The sequence below is a fragment of the Pristiophorus japonicus genome, chromosome 15 (genome assembly GCF_044704955.1).
Source record: "Pristiophorus japonicus isolate sPriJap1 chromosome 15, sPriJap1.hap1, whole genome shotgun sequence".
NCBI classification, from domain to species: Eukaryota; Metazoa; Chordata; class Chondrichthyes; family Pristiophoridae; genus Pristiophorus; species Pristiophorus japonicus.
This window is the reverse complement of record NC_091991.1, coordinates 175,380,839-175,401,584: the sequence shown is the minus strand read 5'-3', so window position 1 is coordinate 175,401,584 and position 20,746 is coordinate 175,380,839. Positions and strand designations below refer to the sequence as shown.

At 49.5% G+C, this 20,746-nt stretch overlaps 1 protein-coding gene across 1 annotated transcript in view; it reads left to right on the top strand.

Annotated features, from left to right (window-relative positions):
• Window positions 1-20,746, top strand: part of ints1 (integrator complex subunit 1) — a 113,584-nt gene that overhangs the window by 5,130 nt on the left and 87,708 nt on the right. Inside the window, exons 4-12 of the mRNA XM_070901330.1 lie at window positions 963-1,159; window positions 1,901-2,038; window positions 4,252-4,411; window positions 6,094-6,202; window positions 7,548-7,734; window positions 9,011-9,156; window positions 11,602-11,743; window positions 13,800-13,976; window positions 19,177-19,285. Of these exons, the coding sequence (XP_070757431.1) occupies window positions 963-1,159; window positions 1,901-2,038; window positions 4,252-4,411; window positions 6,094-6,202; window positions 7,548-7,734; window positions 9,011-9,156; window positions 11,602-11,743; window positions 13,800-13,976; window positions 19,177-19,285 (1,365 nt within the window). The remainder of the gene's footprint in view (window positions 1-962; window positions 1,160-1,900; window positions 2,039-4,251; window positions 4,412-6,093; window positions 6,203-7,547; window positions 7,735-9,010; window positions 9,157-11,601; window positions 11,744-13,799; window positions 13,977-19,176; window positions 19,286-20,746) is intronic.

Genomic DNA, 20,746 nt, shown 5'->3' with positions numbered 1-20,746 from the left:
CTCACACCATGGCTTCTGATCTTCACCAAAGCTGCTCTATTTAAAACAAAAAAAGACGACTTGCATCACAACAGATTGCAGTAGTGAAATTTGAGTGATTTACTATCTTAAACTTGGGACGAGTTACAGGCCATTTATCCATTCTGTTTTATAATTTATAAGGTGAAGTCTGGTTTGGGCCCGGTTTTGATTTATTTTTGGCCAATGCCGATAGTATGTTGGATACCCATAATGCACGACAACATCCACAATGAAGAATTGTGATATTAATCACCGAATTTAAACAATAATTCACGGTTCAGCACTGGGAAATAACTCTGTCGTATGTTCCCCTGGTTTGTTGCTCTTAAAAGTAGTTGATTCGAGAAGCTGGGATGAATCATAGAATCATACAGTACAGATTGAGGCTGTTCGGCCCATTGTGCCTGTGCAGGCTCTCTGAAGGTGATCCAGTTAGTCCCACTCCCGTAGCCCTGCAAATTATTTTTTTTATTTGAAAACCCTGATCCAGTTGATGAGCTACTGGAACGGTAAATCTCGCACTTTGTTTTTAAAGTTTGGTTTATGCTTGTCGGCTTCCTCTGACGGGTCACTGGGTTTGAAGCGTCAATATTTGAATCCTAGAAACCAGTAAGGTTCCTCGATTCATCCCTTAGTGTGTGCTGCTTTAGCTGCTGCCAGCAGGGGGCGCTAGACTTGGCCTCAGTGCCCCTGGACTGGCAGGGATTCCACTGTGAAGTGCTGCCCTACGACCCCAGCTAGAAGGTACTGGAATTCAGTGCTCCCTGGCCTGTAAGGCTCAGTTACTGGATAGACTGGCCGATTGAGCCCTTGAGCTAGCCAGGCGGCCATTGGAACAGCAATCGTCAGGATGAAAGACGGCCGTCGTTGGCCATGGGGCGGGATTCTAGCTTTATGCGAGGCTCAGAAGGGCGAGTGATTTTGGTCTGCCTTTGCGACAGTTGCCCCAGTGACGCTGCTGGACGAGATCGAGGCCGCGGAGTTGGATGGCAATGACGACCGCATCGAGGGGCTGCTGTGCGGTGCGGTGAAACAGATGAAGCTCAACCGGGTGAAGCCTGACACCACGCTCTTTCTCAGCCTGATGTACTTGGCCAAAATCAAACCCAATGTCTTTGCGACAGAGGGTGTCATCGAGGTAAGCGTTGAGTGCAGATTACGCGGATAGGAATTGCTAGACGGGGAAAAGTCCACCTCGTTCACCATCTACCCTCCTGGTGGTCGGATATTGCAACGATATTGACCAATCACAGCGATCAATCTCTTATCAATGAGTCTACAACAGACCCAGACATGAGGCGAGGGAAACCCCCAGTGGTGGAGAACTTTGGGAACCACAGGCCCAAAGTCACCCGTTCCTCCCGAGCACTTGCCACATGCCATGTCACAAATTGCGCATATACTGGATCCCAAAATGTTATTGGCAGTCTATCTAATTTGCATTTGAATGAATCAACACTAACGGCTTCCACTATCTCCCCGGGAAGCCTGTCCCATGAAATTGACCACTTGCTCACTGAGATATTGCTTCCGGAGATGATTCCTGGGATGGGGGGGATTGTCCTATGAGGAGAGATTGAGTCGACTAGGCCTATATTCTATAAAGTTTAGAAGAATGAGAGGTGATCTCATTGAAACATACAAAATTCTTACAGGGCTTGACAGGGTAGATGCAGGGAGGATGTTTCCCCTGGCTGGGGAGTCTCGAACCAGGGGTCACAGTCTCAGAATAAGGGGTTGGCCATTTAGGACAGAGATGAGGAGAAACGTCTTCACTCCGAGGGTGGTGAATCTCTGGAATTCTCTGCCACAGACGGCTGTGGAGGGTCAATCGTTGAATATATTTCTTATGTTCTTTTATTGTCCCTGTGTGCACCAGGCCCTGTGCAGCCTGCTTCGACGAGACGCCTCCATCAATTTCAAAGCCAAAGGGAACAGCTTGGTGTCGGTGCTCGCCTGCAATCTCCTCATGGCAGCCTACGAAGAAGATGAGAACTGGCCTGAGATCTTTGTCAAGGTAAGGCTCTGGGGGAGTAAGTGTTACATTGGTGCTGGTACAGGGCTGTCTCCTCTATACGCTGCTAGGTCACACTGGCTTGGTGGCGCGGGCTCATTTTAATGCTTATTTTCTCCCTCTTTGGTTCCTCGTGAACTGTTTGTGATTTTGCTTACCGGGTGGAAGACCAGCTGCCTGGGGTGGGAAGCATTGACCCCTCCAAATGTTTTTGGCGCTGCTATAAGGGGCTGTGCGGGCCATTCAACGTACTGTGCATGCGCGATTTCTGCATTGACAAGCCGGCTGCATGGGATCTCGAGTGCCATGCCGCCACACATCATAGAAATTTACAGCATGGAAGGAGGCCATTTCGGCCCATTGTGTCCGCGCCGGCCGACAAAGAGCTATCCAGCCGAATCCCACTTTCCAGCTTTTGGTCCACAGCCCTGTAGGTTATGGCACTTCAACTGCACATCCAGGTACTTTTTAAATGTGGTGACTGTTTGGGGGTCTATCGTACACTCTGAACAGTGTGATCGCCCCATTTTTGTTCTTCAATTCAACCCATATGGCCTCATTCGATGATCCTTCTAACATATCATCCCTCCTCAACACTGCAACCCCCCCCCCCCCTTTTTTATCCTCATCTCTATCCAGTCTGAAAACCCTGTAACCAGGAATGTTGTGTTGCCACACCTGCCCCATGCTCTTGGCATTGAGGCTCGAGGTGCTCAGTGCCCTCACGGATGCACTTCCTCCACTTAGGGCGGTCTTTGGCCAAGGACTCCCAGGTGTCAGTGGGGATGTCGCACTTTTTCAGGGAAGCTTTGAGGCTGTCCTTATAACTTTTCCGCTGCTTACCTTTTGGCTCATTTGCCGTGAAGGAGTTCCGCATAGAGCATTTGCTTTGGGAGTCTCGTGTTTGGCATGTGAACAATGTGGCCTGCCCAGCAGAGCTGATTGAGTGTGGTCAGTGCTTCAATGCCCGGGATGTTAGCCTGGTCGAAAACGCTAACGTTAGTGCATCTGTCCTCCCAGGGGATTTGTAGGATCTTGCGGAGACATCGTTGGTGATATTTCTCGAGCAACTTGAGGTGTCTTCTGTACATCGTCCATACTCCCAAGTGTCTATCCGTTCTCTCAGCTCATCTGCCTTATTCCCTAGACTCCCTGCATTGAAGTATATACCATTTAGCACTGCCAAACTTCCTTGTTGTCTAATTTCTAGCCTTTATTTTTGCTGCCTTCCAAATTCACTTTCTAACTTTCTGCCTTCCATTTCCAGCTTTGTTTCCCCCACTTCTGAATCTGCTCTCGGGTTCCCATCCCCCTGCCAAGCTCGTTTAAACCCTCCCCAACGGCACCAGCTTAAGGGGAATGTTGGTAGGAAGGGGAACTAATCTATGGTTAATTTTAAGACAGAGTCAGGGGTGTGGGCAACTGCCTCTTGTCTGCTTTGTGCCTCCCTTCGTGCGATTGGGACTCACTTTCTGGGGAGCCATGAGCACGAACCCGTGCCTTATCACTGCGAGGTGGTGAACAAGTTGCTGAACCACAACTTCCCTTTCCAGAGCTCCAACAATATTGCCCCGTATCATAAGGTGGCAAATCTGCTCACCAGGTATTGTCATATTGCCCGTAAAGAGAGACGTCCCACAGCGCTTCACAGCCAATAAAATACTTTTTGGAAGTGTAGTCACTGTTGTAATGTAGGAAAAGCGGCAGCCAATTTGCGCACAGCAAGCTCCCACAATCAGCAATGAACTAAATGGCAAGATCATCTGTATCAATGATGTTGGTTGAGGGATAAATATTTAGCAGGACATGGGAGAACTCCCCTGCTCTTCTTCGAATAGTGGCTCTAAAATCTTTTACGTCTACTCGAGGGCAGACAGGGCCTCAGTTTAACATCTCATTCGAAAGATGACATTCTCCGACAGTGCAGCACATCCTCAATACTGCCGCACTCTCACTGAGTAACCATATTGCATGTTGCAATGCAGCGAGGCAGTTATTAACATGTCACTTTGTAGTCTATTGTAGAACGCTTGCAACTTTATATTGATTCCAGTTAACAGTTTCTGTTGAATCAGATGCATTTGTAATTGGCTTATGAAAGTGGCAATTAGGGTAGACTAAAATATTTCTTTACTGCAACTCTTTCTTTCCTCTGGTTAGCCCAGTTATTGGAAGCAGCGGTTCAAACATTTGCCTCCTCCCCTGTTTCTCTGCAGGTGTACATCGAGGACTCGCTCGGGGAACGTATCTGGGTGGACAGCCCCCAGTGCAAGACCTTCGTCGAGAACATTCAGACCGCTTTTGGCACAAAGATGCCCCCAAAAAGCATACTGCTGCAGGCGGACGGGGGCAAGATCGGCGGCGACCTCAGCGCAGGTGAGACGTGCAGGGTCGCGGGGCATAACGCCACGGGCTTGTAAGTGCCGTGGGGACAAAGGACAATCCAGTGATCGGTGTGCAGCAGGCCCATCAGCATCTGACTGTTTATGGGGTGGAAATTTGCTGCCGCCCGCATTGAGGCCGTGACGCCGCCTGGCCGCTAACTTTAGTGCCGGGCGGTGAACACTCCTCAAAGTACGAAATTCAGGAGAGTGGAGCACTAAGGGAAGCGTTCCACACTCGTGCTCGGGGGCCAACGGAGCGATAGCGCAGGAGGCCAACTCAATTTTTTTGTCGCTCGGATGCCGGCATCCTGGCAGCTGAAGATGAGGAAAAAAATGTTGGTGACAATTTCAATGACCTACACCCGCACTTCCCCACTGCTGCCATAAATAAGTAGAAGTTAAATAAATTAAATTTCACAACTTGCCTTGCTCTCCGGATGTAACCGCCCCGGGATCACCGATGTACCGACTGCTTTCCCTGTCGGGAACGGAGCCTGCCGGTAAAGCAGGCGATTCGATTCAGTGTTGTCGCCGCCGCTCCCAGGGAGCGTTGCACGCTCGATGATGTCACCACGTGGGTGGTACTAGAGTGCGTAGCGCTATCTCTTAGCGCCCCCATCACTCCATTTAAGTTTTTGGGAGGGGGAGAACAGTAGCTGCTTAGCGGCCCTCTCCGGCAATAACGGCTAGCGCAAACCACCGAATTTAGGCCCCTATACGCTCATCCAGCTTCCCCATGAATGAATTTATGTTGTTCGCCTCAACTACTCTCTCTGGTAGCGAGTTCTACGTTCTCACCACCAATGTTCCCCCTTTTTTCCTTTGGCTGCGCGGCACATTCAAATTTCCGCGCGTGCACGGTTTTCAATTTATGACCCGGTGTACGGCCTGCGCGGGACCTCCAGAACGCTGTGCGGCCGCGCAGATTAGCGGCAGCCTCGCTCACCGCTCTCTGGGTAGAATTTTTTTTGCCTTGTGTGTCTTCCTCCTCTCGCGAGGCTACGCGCGCTGCCGTACGGTTCCACGGGCACTTCTCTCGTACCTCGCCCAAGCGCCCGTTCTTCACGTGTGAGTCGGCAGTGATCTGCCGGGCTGTTCGATGCCAGCGCGGGCGGCACCCAGAGCGAGGCCAATCCTGGTCTCGCCCGACCGACATCCCTGCCCGCTCGTTTCTCAGCCGGATAGGAATCACTGGATAGGAATCTTCTGCCGAGCCGAGGCTAGTTTTAGTGCCAATGGTTGAGGTCAGTTAACTTGAGCACAGAGCAGACGACCGTCCACTCTGTACGGCTCAGTGGCACTCGGGTGCTTACACTTGTACGCAGAATTAGAATTACGATAAACGTTTACAGCACAGAATCAGGCCATTCGACCCAATTGATCTGTGCCGGTGTTTATGCTCCATTCGACCCTCCTCTAGCCCCTACTTCGTCTGAACCCGTCACCTATTCCTTTTCCCCTCATGTGTTTATCCAGCTTCCCCACAAAAGCATCTGTGTTATTCACCTCAACCACTCCCTGTGGTAGCGAGTTCCACATTCTAACTACTCTGGGTTTAAAAAAAAGTTTCTCCTGCAAGCCAAATTGGATTTATTAGTGACTCTTCTATTGATGGCCCCTAAAATTGTGCAGTGTGTTGTGGCAGCCACCCTCCTTACACTGACTGTCCTGCAGGCGGGAGTCCACACCCATCTACACCGGACGACGACGACAATCAGACCGAGCTGCTTATCGCAGAAGAGAAGCTGAGTCCAGATGTGGAGTCTGGCCAGGTGATGCCCAGGTAAGAGCACGTAACGTTATTCTGATGGCGGGCGATGAAAGTTACCGGGGGGAGGGGGTGGCGAAGCGAAGAGGACCATGGCTGAGAAGAGCCTGAATCCCGAGGTTCTGACCTGCTTTGTAGTTTGGCTGCGAGGGACCGAGTGAATCGCTTAAACACAATGTAGTGTTGGATCCAATGAAGGATGTACGTTTTGAGCCGCAGTTGGTGGTGTTCGCGAGCTAGCCCTGGGTGTGTGTGTGTGCGGAAGAGGGGACACGTGTAAACCATGACATCAATCTACAAAGGTCGGTTAGCCTCGTACGCAACCCGTAAAAAGCACAAGAATCCCAGATTAGGACCTAGACTGCCATTTGAGCCTCTTGGACGAGAATGTGTAAACCAAGTCTGAGAGGGCAGACATGGAAGTGGACTGGCATTTATGGCTTGTCTGAAATTTTTATTTTTCCAGAGTATAGCGGATGCTTTGAGGGCCTGCATTTAGAGAATTGATTATTCGGCTGTGTGTGAGATTTTTTTTGCTAATTATACATCCAAAATCCCTTTTCAGAATCCAGATTGGTCAAATTCTGGTTTTCTTGCATTGGACTCTTGCAATTTTTATTTTTGCAGTTGCTATTCTGCGACTTTCCCGCTTGTAATTAGTTGCTGCTGCTTTTTGTTCACAAAATCAGTCAAATTCCTGGCATTTGGGGGGAACATATTCTGCTATTATGTTTTTTTTGTTACGAAAATCACAAGCCCACAGACCCTGACGGTCCCGATGACAGTGCATGCTTTTGCAAAGAGCGAGGAAGAGCTTGCTTGTGTGAAACAAGGGCCCATGAGGTTGGCCCCCTTCCTAATCTGGCAACCCCCCCCTCTCCTCCACACCCCCCCCTCTCCTCCACACCCCCCCTCTCCTCCACACCCCCCCTCTCCTCCACACCCCCCCTCTCCTCCACACCCCCCCTCTCCTCCACATCCCCCCTCTCCTCCACACCCCCCCCTCTCCTCCACACCCCCCCCTCTCCTCCACACCCCCCCCTCTCCTCCACACCCCCCCCTCTCCTCCACACCCCCCCCTCTCCTCCACACCCCCCCCCTCTCCTCCACACCCCCCCTCTCCTCCACACCCCCCCTCTCCTCCACACCCCCCCCTCTCCTCCACACCCCCCCCTCTCCTCCACACCCCCCCCTCTCCTCCACACCCCCCCCTCTCCTCCACACCCCCCCCTCTCCTCCACACCCCCCCCTCTCCTCCACACCCCCCCCTCTCCTCCACACCCCCCCCTCTCTCTCCCATATAACCGAGTGTGATTCTGAAATGTGATCCTTTTTCCATTGTCCGATCCTCCCCCGGTAGGTACGAGGACCTGGCCGAGAGCGTGGAGGATTATGTAATCGACATGCTGCGCGATCAGCTGACCCGGCGCCAGCCCATGGACAACGTCTCGCGGAACCTGCTGCGGCTGCTCTCCGCCACCTGCGGCTATAAAGAAGTCCGTCTGATGACCGTTCAGCGGCTGGAGATGTGGCTGCAGAACCCAAAGGTGAGAGGCCATTGAATGAAGCGGAGCCAAAGGTCAAGGGTTAGGGGTTGATGTGGGAAATGGGTTAAAGCAACTTGGCTTTATTGAAAATGTCATTTGAGAATAGGGAGTTTTTTGAATTCTAAAACTCCCCCTCCCACTTTGGTGCCCAATTTTCCTTCTGCGAGGGAACATTGTCAAATAAACTTCAACCATGTTTGACCAAAATCCGGGTCCTACTTTATGCAATGCAAAAACTTCAGAATTTTAAAATATTTTGTTTTCCTCACTTTTTTCCTTCTCCCTCTTGCCCGCAACTGTGGCCAGGAAGGTGCGCAGGTGATGGCTTCTGAGTCCCGCAGTCGTTGTATGCTGTAGTGCTGACTGCATGCAAGTTGTTGTCTTCAATATCGAAGGATGAATATCAACTGTACAGGGCGTTGGTGAGACCACACCTGGAGTACTGCGTACAGTTTTGCTCTCCTTATTTAAGGAGGGATATACTTGCATTGGAGACAGTTCCGAGAAGGTTCACGAGGTTGATTCCGGAGATGAAAGGGTTGACTTATGAGGAAAGGTTGGGCCTATACTCATTGGAGTTTAGAAGAATGCGAGGTGATCTTACTGAAATGTATAAGATTCTGAGGGGGCTCGACAGGGTAGATGCAGAGAGGATGTTTCCCCTCGTGGGGGAATCTAGAACTCGGGGGATTAGTTTCAAAATAAGGGGTCGCCCATTTAAAATGGAGATGAGGAGGAATTTCTTCTCAGTGGGTCGAAAATATTTGAAATTCTCTTCCCCAGAGAGCTGTGGAGGCTGGGTTATTGAATATATTTAAGGTGGAGATAGACAGATTTTTAAATGTAAAGGGAGTCGAGGGTTATGGGGAGCAGGCAGGGAGGTGGAGCTGAGTCCAGGATCAGATCAGCCATGATCTTATTGAATGGCAGAGCAGGCTCGAGGGGCCAAATGGCCTACTCCTGCTCCTATTTCTTATGTTCTTATGAAATAGTAATAAAGCTTCATTTAAAACAATGAAAGCTCTGTAGTTGACGTTGAAGACGTGTCTGTGCAATGATATTTGGATTTATCGGTGTGTTTCCTCCCTCTTCTCCCCTCCACCCACATTCAATTCAACCTTGTTTAGCCTTGGTAACCTTTAGATTTGCTACTGAACTTCCATAATTCCACAGTGAAAGGGGCGATTCTAACCTGATTGGTGTGTTTTTGCATATATTGATTTGGATGACCATCTCTCCCTGTGTGTAACCTGTTTGCTTTCTGCCTGTCTGACAGCTGACCCGCCCAGCTCAGGACCTGCTGATGTCGCTCTGCACCAACTGCTCTTCACATGGGACTGAGGACATGGAGGTCATGTCAAACCTCATCAAAATCCGCCTGAAGCCCAAGGTGTTGCTGAACCATTACATGCTGTGCATAAAGTGAGTCACTGAACCAGCAGCCGTCCTCTTAACTGTGCCTCAGAGGGACCAGGCGGCCAGGCAAGCTACGGAAGCCCAGAGGGGAACAATCCTCGACTTAGAGAAGATGTTTCTAGTCCAAAGCCAGGGGGCCAGAAATATAAGATAGTCACCAATAAATCCACTCAGGAATTCAGGAAAAATCTTTACCCAGAGAGTGGTGAGAATGTGGAACTCGTGACCACAATGGTTAAGAAAGCATACGGAATGCTTGCCTTTATTAGCCGAGACATAGAAGACAAGAGCAGGGGGGGGGTTATGCTTGAACTGTATAAAACACCAGTTAGGCCACAGCTGGAGTACTGCGTGCAGTTCTGGTCACCACATTGCAGGAAGGACGTGATTGCACTGGAGAGGGTACAGAGGAGATTTATAAGAATGTTGTCGGGAGTGGAGAAGCTATGAGGACAGATTGGATAGGCTGGGTTTGTTTTCCTTAGAACAGAGGAGGCTGAGGGGCGACCTCATTGAGTTGTGTAAAATTATGAGGGGCCTGGATAGAGTGGATAGAAAGGGCTTATTTCCCTTAGCAGAGGGGTCAACAACCAGGGGGCTTAAATTTAAAGTAATTGGTAGAAGGTTTAGAGGGGATTTGAAGGGAAATTTCCACGCAGAGGGTTGTGGAGGTCTGGAACTCACTGCCTGAAAGGGTGGTAGAGGCAGAAACCCTCACCACATTTAAAACGTACTTGGATGTGCATCTGAAATGCCGTAACCTGCAGGGAAACAGACCTAGTGCTGGAAAGTGGGATTAGGCTGGCTAGCCTCTTGGCCGGCCGGAGTGGATACGATGGGCCGAAATGGCCTCCTTCCATGCTGTAAACTTCTATGATTCTGTGGGTAGTTTAGCTGAATAGCGTAGATGCATTTAAGGGGAAGCGAGATAAACACATGAGGGAGAAAGGATAGAAGGATATGTTGATAGGGTGGGAGGAGGCTCGTTTGGAGCATAAACACCGGCACGGACCTGTTCATAGAATCAGAGAAAAATTACGACAGAAGGAGGCCATTTGGCCCATTGTGTCCGTGCTGGTCGAAAAAGAGCTACCCAGCCTAATCCCACCTTCCTGCACTAGGTCCGTAGCCCTGTAGGTTACGGCTCCAAGTGCACATCCAAGTACTTTTAAAATGTGGTTAGGGTTTCTGCCTAACAGGCAGTGAGTTCCAGACCCCCACCACCCTCTGGGTGAAGAAATATTTCATCATTTCCTCTCTAATCCTTCTACTGTTGGGCCGAATGGCCTATGTCTGTGCTGTACATTCTGTGTAACAAAGGGTCATTTCTTTTACGCACCGAAAGTACTGCCTTTACTTCTCTAATTGAAGCAGTATCCTGTTGAGTGCAATATGTTTGGGTGTTCGGCAGAATGACTGGGCTAATCATAGTGTCTGGATGTCCACTGTGCGTGCAAGGTCCAGGGCAATACCCCGATCTTCCAACACCCTGGCGATTCTCCACGCCGATCTTCATTCCGCCCCTTGGTCGCTAGCTCCCAAGTGGGGAGTGTAAGCTACACGCTGTACCACTGGAGTGCAAGTCAGCTGGTCTGTTACCCCCAGGCTGCTCTTGCATCTCTCCGAGCGTTTGGGTCAAAATGGCATTACTGTCAGGCTTGGTGTTGGTCACCTGACTGTTGCAGCCTTGTGTGAATATTTGAAGGTGGAGAGCCGATATGAGTTGTCCTGAGGCACTGTTCCTCACCCTTTCAGAACCACCGCCATTGCCCCCGTCCTCAACAGAACCCACCCTCGGGGCCCCTCTGTTACATCTCCACTCACCCTTTCCTCTTCAACGTCCTTTTAACATGTTGTCGCTCAACTCTCCTGCATGTCCTCGTGCCGCTGAATCGCCTCGGGGTGTTTTTCAGGCAGCGCATTCTAGATCGCATGTTATGTTTCTAATACAGGTTGAGCGTCCGAAATCCCGGAGTTCCAAAATTCGGAATGTTCCGGATACCGGGCCGATCCGTGGTGGGGTCGTCCGGAAACTGGAAAATGTTCCGAAATCCGGCCTCACCCTGGCCCTCGGCGGCCTGACTTCGCTGAGACTTCGCCCGCCCCGACTCTCGGCGGCCCGACCTCACGGCGGCCTGACTTCACGGCGGCCCGACTTTGCCGCGACTTCACTCGCTCCGACTTTGTCCCGGTCCTTGGTGGCCTGAACTCGCCTCCTCCTCACCCCCCCCCCCCCCCCCCCCCATCCCCTCCCTTACCTCGGCTGTCCGACCCCACCTACCTCGGCCCAGGCAAAGACATTCCGAAATCCGGAAATATCCGGAACGGCCTCGGTCCCGAGGGTTCTAGATTTTGGACGCTCAACCTGTATCAATATAAAATGTCACATGTTATTTATTTTTTGTGTAATTGCCTTGTTGCAAAGCTTTTTCTCCTGTGATTTGCTCCCAGGGAATTGCTGAACGCTCACCGGGATAACCTGGGGACGCTGGTGAAGTTTGTGATTTTCAACGAGCTGTCGAATGCGCGGAACCCAAACAACATGCAGGTCCTGTACACGGTGCTGCAGCACAACTCCGAGCTGGCCCCCAAGGTGAGCCCCCACCCCTCCCCCCGCGCGCACTCACACCGCGTACAGTCAGTCCCATTGGGTGTGGAAGCTCGTCGGGCAACTGTATGGCCAAAAATCACTCGCCGCCCAGCGACTGCGCAGCTCTGTAAACATTACAGCGCCAATTGGAGCCACGGTGGAGCAGTGGAGAGGAAACAGTCGGAGGATGAGTCGTTTCCCCCCCCCCCCCACCCCCCCTCCAGTAACCAGTTTGAGAGCTGGCTGTGTATGTTGCTTGTTGCTAAGTGAATAGCCTATGGGAGATCTCAATGGGGAACTACCGCTGATTGTGCAACTCGTTACTTGGCAACGTCGGGACGGTACGAGATGCTCTTCTGGAATTCCCAGAGAGTGGTTAGAATGTGGAAATCGCTACCGCGTGGAGGTACGGTGGCATAGTGGTAATGTCACTGGACTCTTAATCCAGAAGCCTGGACTAATGATCCAGAGACGCGAGTTCAAATCCCACCACGACAGCTAAGGGAATTTAAAGTCAGTTAATTAAATAAATCTGGAATAAAAAGTTAGCATCAGTAATGGTGACCATGAAACTCCCATCTTCTAACCCCCTGCGACCCTCGATACCGGCTCACTCAGTGATAGTCAGGAGCTTACATGTTCAGCCCCATCCATTATCCGAGGGTGGGGCGGGCCGTATTATCAGAGGTGTCATCCTTTGGATGCTGCATTAAGGTTCCAGTAGTCCAGGTGAATGTCTAAGATCTACTCAAAGAGGAGCAGGGAGTTCCCTGACTGTCCTGACTAACATTCCAACATAGGGTACAGTAGCATAGTGGTCATGTTACTGGACTAGTAATCCAGAGACATGAGTTCCAATCCTACCACAGCAGCTGAGGGATTTAAAATCAGTTAAATAAATAAATCTGGAATTATTTTAAAGCTAGTGTCAGTAATGGTGACCATGAGACTACCGGATTGTCATAAAAACCCATCTGGTTCACTAATGTCCTTTCGGGAAGGAAATCTGCCGTCCTTACCCGGTCTGGCCTATGTGACTCCAGACCCACAGCAATGTGGTTGGCACTTAACTGCCTTCTGAAATGGCCCAGCGAGACACTCAGTTACAAGGCAGCTCACCACCATCTTCTCGAGGGCAATTAGGAATGGGCAATAAATGCTGCCGTTGCCAGCGACACCCACGTGCTGTGAACAAATTTTTTTAAAAGTTGAGACGAATAATATAGATGCATTTAAGGGGAGGCTACATAAGTACGTGAAAGAGAAAGGAATAGAAGGATGTGTTGATGGGGTGAGATGAAGAGGGGTGGGAGGAGGCTCGTGTGGAGTGTAAACACCAGCGTAGACCATTTGGATCGAATGGCCTGTTTCTGTGCTGTATTTTCTCTGCTGTAGATTCTGTGTACTTCATATAGAAGCTGAACAAAAAAGCGAGGAATTAAACCGTCCCCGTGCCTTCATTTATCTCGTGCCACCTTCTCTTTCCCCAGCATGTCCTTTCCCAGCACACTGAAGCTAACTGTAGCCACATTTGCTGAGATTCTTCACCATCATAGGTAGTCCCTCGGAATCGAGGAAGACTTGCTTCCACTCCTGAAGTGAGTTCTCAGGTGGCTGAACAGTCCAATACGAGAGCCACCGACCCTGTCACAGGTGGGACAGATCGTTGTTGAGGGAAGGGGTGGGTGGGACAGCTTTGCTGCACGCTCTTTCCGTTGCCTGCGCTTGTTTTCGACATGCTCTCGGCGATGAGACTCTAGGAGCTCAGCGCCCTCCCGGATGCACTTCCTCCACTTGGGGCGGTCTTTGGCCAGGGACTCCCAGGTGTCGGTGGGGATGTCGCACTTTATCAGGGAGGCTTTGACTGATCGCAGACCAGAGATTGAACTTGGCACTTTCTCCCATCTGCCTGGCTCGGAGAGGGGACTGAGCCGCCAGCAGTTTTAACTTCCATAACCTTGTACGTGGTCAGTGATGGGCTGCGTGTGGTTCTGTGGGTGGGTGAGTTGTGTGTGCATTAAGGTTGTTACCTGTGTCTTTCTGTGTATCTTTTCATCAGTACCTGGCCATGGTGTTCCAGGACCTGCTCACCAACAAAGACGATTACCTACGCGCGTCTCGAGCGCTGCTGCGGGAAATTATTAAACAGACCAAACACGAGATCAACTTCCCGTCCTTCTGTCTGGGCCTGATGCAGGAGCGGAAGGAGCAGACTTATCTAGAAATGGAGTTTAAGGTGGGTGCTGTTTTGTAGGCGCAAGCCCTAAGTATTTACCGTCGGACGGAGCTAACTGAGTCTTTCTGTTGGGGGGAAATCGTTCAGCAGGACCCCGGTGCCGCCGAAATAAATAGCCTTCTGTTTATTAGACTTTATTTTTCTTCTGTGTTTTCTTCCTTTCGGCCTCCTGCTGTACGGTTTCACGGGCACTCCTCTCGTACCTTGCCCAAGTGGCCATTCTTCACGTGTGAGCCAGCAGCAGGCACTCTGGCAGGTCTCCCCCCACCCCCCCGCTAAGATCAACCATGTCTCTGCTGCCCCCTCGGTAAATTAGCGAAGATATGTGATCTTCCATGACTTCAGTGAATGGTGCAACAGGGCTCGACAGGCTGAATGACCTGCTCCTGTGTTCCTGTCACCAGGCAGTGAATTTGCCAACTGAGCCATGTGGCGAGTCATTTTTTTTTTTTAACTTTGGGCTGGATTTTTGTTGCTGCCTCTGTTTTCGCCCCAGAGCGGCAGCAGTGACATAGAAACATAGAAACATAGAAAATAGGTGCAGGAGCAGGCCATTCAGCCCTTCTAGCCTGCACCGCCATTCAACGAGTTCATGGCTGAACATGAAACTTCAGTACCCACTTCCTGCTTTCACGCCATACCCCTTGATCCCCCGAGTAGTAAGGACTTCATCTAACTCCCTTTTGAATATATTTAGTGAATTGGCCTCAACTACTTCCTGTGGTAGAGAATTCCACAGGTTCACCACTCTCTGGGTGAAGAGGTTTCTCCTTATCTCGGTCCTAAATGGCTTACCCCTTATCCTTAGACTGTGACCCCTGGTTCTGGACTTCCCCAACATTGGGAACATTCTTCCTGCATCCAACCTGTCCAAACCCGTCAGAATCTTAAACGTTTCTATGAGGTCCCCTCTCACTCTTCTGAACTCCAGTGAATACAAGCCCAGTTGATTCAGTCTTTCTTGATAGGTCAGTCCCACCATCCCGGGAATCAGTCTGGTGAATCTTCGCTGCACTCCCTCAACAGCAAGTATGTCCTTCCTCAAGTTAGGAGACCAAAACTGTACACAATACTCCAGGTGTGGCCTCACCAAAGCCCTGTACAACTGTAGCAACACCTCCCTGCCCCTGTACTCAAATCCCCTCGCTATGAAGGCCAACATGCCATTTGCTTTCTTAACCGCCTGCTGTACCTGCATGCCAACCTTCAATGACTGATGTACCATGACACCCAGGTCTCGTTGCACCTTCCCTTTTCCTAATCTGTCACCATTCAGATAATAGTCTGTCTCTCTGTTTTTACCACCAAAGTGGATAACCTCACATTTATCCACATTATACTTCATCTGCCACGCATTTGCCCACTCACCTAACCTATCCAAGTCACTCTGTAGCCTCATAGCATCCTCCTCGCAGCTCACACTGCCACCCAACTTAGTGTCATCCGCAAATTTGGAGATACTACATTTAATCCCCTCGTCTAAATCATTAATGTACAATGTAAACAGCTGGGGCCCCAGCACAGAACCCTGCGGTACCCCACTAGTCACTGCCTGCCATTCCGAAAAGTACCCATTTACTCCTACTCTTTGCTTCCTGTCTGACAACCAGTTCTCAATCCACGTCAGCACACTACCCCCAATCCCATGTGCTTTAACTTTGCACATTAATCTCCTGTGTGGGACCTTGTCGAAAGCCTTCTGAAAGTCCAAATATACCACATCAACTGGTACTCCTTTGTCCACTTTATTGGAAACATCCTCAAAAAATTCCAGAAGATTTGTCAAGCATGATCTCCCTTTTACAAATCCATGCTGACTTGGACCTATCATGTCACCATTTTCCAAATGCGCTGCTCTGACATCCTTAATAATTGATTCCATCATTTTACCCACTACTGAGGTCAGGCTGACCGGTCTATAATTCCCTGCTTTCTCTCTCCCTCCTTTTTTAAAAAGTGGGGTTACATTGGCTACCCTCCACTCGATAGGAACTGATCCAGAGTCAATGGAATGTTGGAAAATGACTGTCAATGCATCCGCTATTTCCAAGGCCACCTCCTTAAGTACTCTGGGATGCAGTCCATCAGGCCCTGGGGATTTATCGGCCTTCAATCCCATCAATTTCCCCAACACAATTTCCCGACTAATAAAGATTTCCCTCAGTTCCTCCTCCTTAATAGACCCTCTGACCACTTTTATATCCGGAAGGTTGTTTGTGTCCTCCTTAGTGAATACTGAACCAAAGTACTTGTTCAATTGGTCTGCCATTTCTTTGTTCCCCGTTATGACTTCCCCTGATTCTGACTGCAGGGGACCTACGTTTGTCTTTACTAATCTCTTTCTCTTTACATACCTATAGAAACTTTTGCAATCCGCCTTAATGTTCCCTGCAAGCTTCTTCTCGTACTCCATTTTCCCTGCCCTAATCAAACCCTTTGTCCTCCTCTGCTGAGTTCTAAATTTCTCCCAGTCCCCAGGTTCGCTGCTATTTCTGGCCAATTTGTATGCCACCTCCTTGGCTTTAATACTATCCCTGATTTCCCTAGATAGCCACGGTTGAGCCACCTTCCCTTTTTTATTTTTACGCCAGACAGGAATGTACAATTGTTGTAATTCATCCATGCGTTCTCTAAATGTCTGCCATTGCCCATCCACAGTCAACCCCTTAAGTATCATTAGCCAATCTATCTTAGCCAACTCATGCCTCATACCTTCAAAGTTACCCTTCTTTAAGTTCTGGACCATGGTCTCTGAATTAACTGTTTCATTCTCCATCCTAATGCAGAATTCCACCATATTATGGTCACTCTTCCCCAAGGGGCCTCGCACAATGAGATTGCTAATTAATCCTCTCTCATTACACAACACCCAGTCTAAGATGGCCTCCCCCCTAGTTGGTTCCTCGACATATTGGTCTAGAAAACCATCCCTTATGCATTCCAGGAAATCTTCCTCCACTGTATTGCTTCCAGTTTGGCTAGCCCAATCTATGTGCATATTAAAGTCACCCATTATAACTGCTGCACCTTTATTGCATGCACTCCTAATTTCCTGTTTGATGCCCTCCCCAACATCACTACTACTGTTTGGAGGTCTGTACACAACTCCCACTAACGATTTTTGCCCTTTAGTGTTCTGCAGCTCTACCCATATAGATTCCACATCATCCAAGCTAATGTCTTTCCTAACTATTGCATTAATCTCCTCTTTAACCAGCAATGCTACCCCACCTCCTTTTCCTTTTATTCTATCCTTCCTGAATGTTGAATACCCCTGGATGTTGAGTTCCCAGCCCTGATCATCCTGGAGCCACGTCTCCGTAATCCCAATCACATCATATTTGTTAACATCTATTTGCACAATTAATTCATCCACCTTATTGCCGATACTCCTTGCATTAAGACACAAAGCCTTCAGGCTTGCTTTTTTAACACCCTTTGTCCTTTTAGAATTTTGCTGTACAGTGGCCCTTTTTGTTCTTTGCCTTGGGTTTCTCTGCCCTCCACTTTTCCTCATCTCCTTTCTGTCTTTTGCTTTTGCCTCCTTTTTGTCTCCCTCTGTCTCCCTGTATAGGTTCCCATCCCCCTGCAATATTAGTTTAACTCCTCCCCAACAGCACTAGCAAACACTCCCCCTAGGACATTGGTTCCGGACCTGCCCAGGTGCAGACCGTCCGGTTTGTACTGGTCCCACCTCCCCCAGAACCGGTTCCAATGCCCCAAGAATTTGAATCCCTGCCTGCTGCACCACTGCTCAAGCCATGTATTCATCTGCGCTATCCTGCGATTCCTACTCTGACTAGCACGTGGCACTGGTAGCAATCCCGAGATTACTACTTTTGAGGTCCTACTTTTTAATTTAGCTCCTAGCTCCTTAAATTCTTTTCGTAGGACCTCATCCCTTTTTTTACCTATGTCGTTGATACCAATGACAGAGGTGAGCTCTTCCGTGCGGGCGGGCAGCTTCCAGCTCCCCGCCGGGGTTTTCGGGGCCAGTTTCAGCGAGACGCGGAGCATTACCGCCCAGAAGAGGCGAGTCGGTGTGTAACTCCCCTGGTTGCGACACCGGCTCGATTTGTGGCTCCTGCCCGACCCGTAGAGCTCCGTGCAGTCCCAGCTGTAGTGGCCTCAGTGAGGTAAGTAATGTCCACCTCGAGTAAGTGGGACTTTTTTTTTGCGATTTATGTTGTGGTGGCGTGGGCTATTTATTGGGAATGTTGTTGATGTTTTTTCCAGGGTTTGTTTTGCCCCCCCCCCCCCCCAGGCCTCTCTCGGAGCTCTCCCAGGCCGGCTGTTTAGCTCGGGATTTTCAGTTGCTCAGCCAGCCTAGCGCCCTAAGAGAGGTATACAATGCCTCCCTTAGCACCCTAAGAGAGGTATACAATGCCTCCCGGCCTAGCACCCTAAGAGAGGTATACAATGCCTCCCTTAGCACCCTAAGAGAGGTATACAATGCCTCCCGGCCTAGCACCCTAAGAGAGGTATACAATGCCTCCCTTAGCACCCTAAGAGAGGTATACAATGCCTCCCGGCCTAGCACCCTAAGAGAGGTATACAATGCCTCCCGGCCTAGCGCCCTAAGAGAGGTATACAACGCCTCCCTTAGCACTGCGCCCCACACTCAGGGCCTAGCTGCTCAATTTTGCTGACTGAGGTGCAAACTTTTTCCACCCCGCTGCCATTAAAAGCCGAAAATCTAGCCCTTTATTTATTTATTGACTGATTTACGTAGAAACTACAGAGTAACGCACCAGTGTTGGGACAGACTATATGGCAATGTGGCAGCGATCATCAGCAGGGTTCCTGTCTGGTTAGAGGCTTAAGGTTTCATGATTTAGACCAGCAAGATTATGGTGCGGGCAACAGGCGTGGTCTTGCGTGGGTCGGTTGACCGTGCCTCTTCCTTGTCCCAGCTGACGAATTGTCATCATCTCATCATTGAGCGACGTTGCCAGAGACTCTGGCAGAGTCTGTGTTCGCCTGTTATCATGTAACCCTCTGAGCTCCCGGGTTTGTGGCCCAGGAGCCTACAAAGAGGCGAAATGCATGAGGGAGGAATCTGTGCCCGAGATGTGACTGCCGGGAAAAAGCAGGAAATCTGTCCGCCCGTTGATTGATTTCTCCGTTGTCCTCTGGCGTAAATAATACGGCAAACGCGTTGTGCCGCCCGGCGTTCTAACTTGCTTTCTCGGTTGTACAGGAGCGCTTTGTGATCCAGGTGACAGACTTGCTGACCCTGTCGATGATGCTGGGGATTACAGCTCAAGTGAAGGAAGCAGGCCTCGCCTGGGACAAAGGCGAGAAGAAGAGTAAGGACCAGCACTTCCATTGGGGCGATGCGTTGGGAATTGCAGAGCCCTTTCAGGGAACTATGTTGGATAAGTCAAGTGCATGTGCTCTAATGCTGAAACCATTATTGAAAGAATAGTTTCTGTATCTCCCCCCGAGACATCTGCGCTCTGCCTATTTTGGCTTTTTGAACATCTCCGATTTTAATTGCTCCACCATTGGTGGCTGTGCTGTCAGCTGCCTGGGTCCCGAGCTCTGGAATTCCCTCCCTAAACTTCTCTGCTTCTCTACCTCTCTCTCTGCCTTTAAGACGCTCCTTAAAACCTACATATTTGACCAAGCGTTTGGCCACCTGCCCCAATATCTCCTTATGTGGCTTGGTGTCAATTTTTTTTTGATGATGCTCCTGTGAAGCACCTTGGGACATTTTATTATGTTAAAGGGGTTGTATAAATATAAGTTGTTGTTGAATGATTTGATATAGCACCTTTTCCGACCTCGGGATGCTTTACAGCCAATGAAGTACTTTTTGTTGTAGTCACTGTTGTAATGTAGGAAACACGTCAGCCAATTTTTGCACAGCAAGCTCTCAACAAACAGCAATGTGCAAATGACCAGATAATCTGTTTTAGTGATGGCTAATGCTACAGTAGAAAATACTTTTGTGTGGGGTTCCAGAAAGCTATGTTCTTACTGACTTCAAGGTTTAAAATGAACAGGGGCCACTGCAAAAATGACTAAAGGCTGTGTTACTTAACTCCTCCAAAAAGGAGTTGAATAACCAGATGAACATTTTATGAATGCCCTTTCTCTGGCATTTGAGCACTGGCAGTCTGATGAATTGCAGGCAACTCTGTCTGTTTGCACTTACTTGGTCAATTGAAGAAACAACTTGGTTCAGTGGGCAGCACAAAAATCTAGGTTACACTTCTGTGCAGTAACGAGGGAGTGCTGCACAGTTGGAGATGCCGCCTGTTGGATGAGACGTTAAACTGTCTCGGGCGCATGTGAAAGATCCCACGGCACTATTGCGAAGAAGTACAGGAGAGTTCTCTCCAGTGTCCTGGCTAATATTTATCCCTCAACCAGCAACTGAAGAAAGCAGATGATCAATTGCTGTCTGCGGGAGCTTGCTGTGCGCAATTTTGACTGCCGCATTTCCTACATTACAACAGCGACTACACTTCAAAAAGTACTTCATTGGCTGTAAAGCGCTTTGGGGACGTCCTGAGTTTGTGAAAGGCGCTTCTATCAAATGCACGTTCTTTGAATCAATTAGTAATAGCAACTTGAGATACAAATTAATGGGAACATTAGGCTTTATATAGAGTCGACAAGGCTCTAGGAATTTCCTCTTTAGTGGCTCACAAAGATAAAAAGCTTAGACACTTGAGTTTACAGGTATACCTTTAAACGAAGCAGGCTGCATTATTCTGACAGTGTTTTCCTTATTAAAATTGTTTGGTTCCCCCGATAGCAGT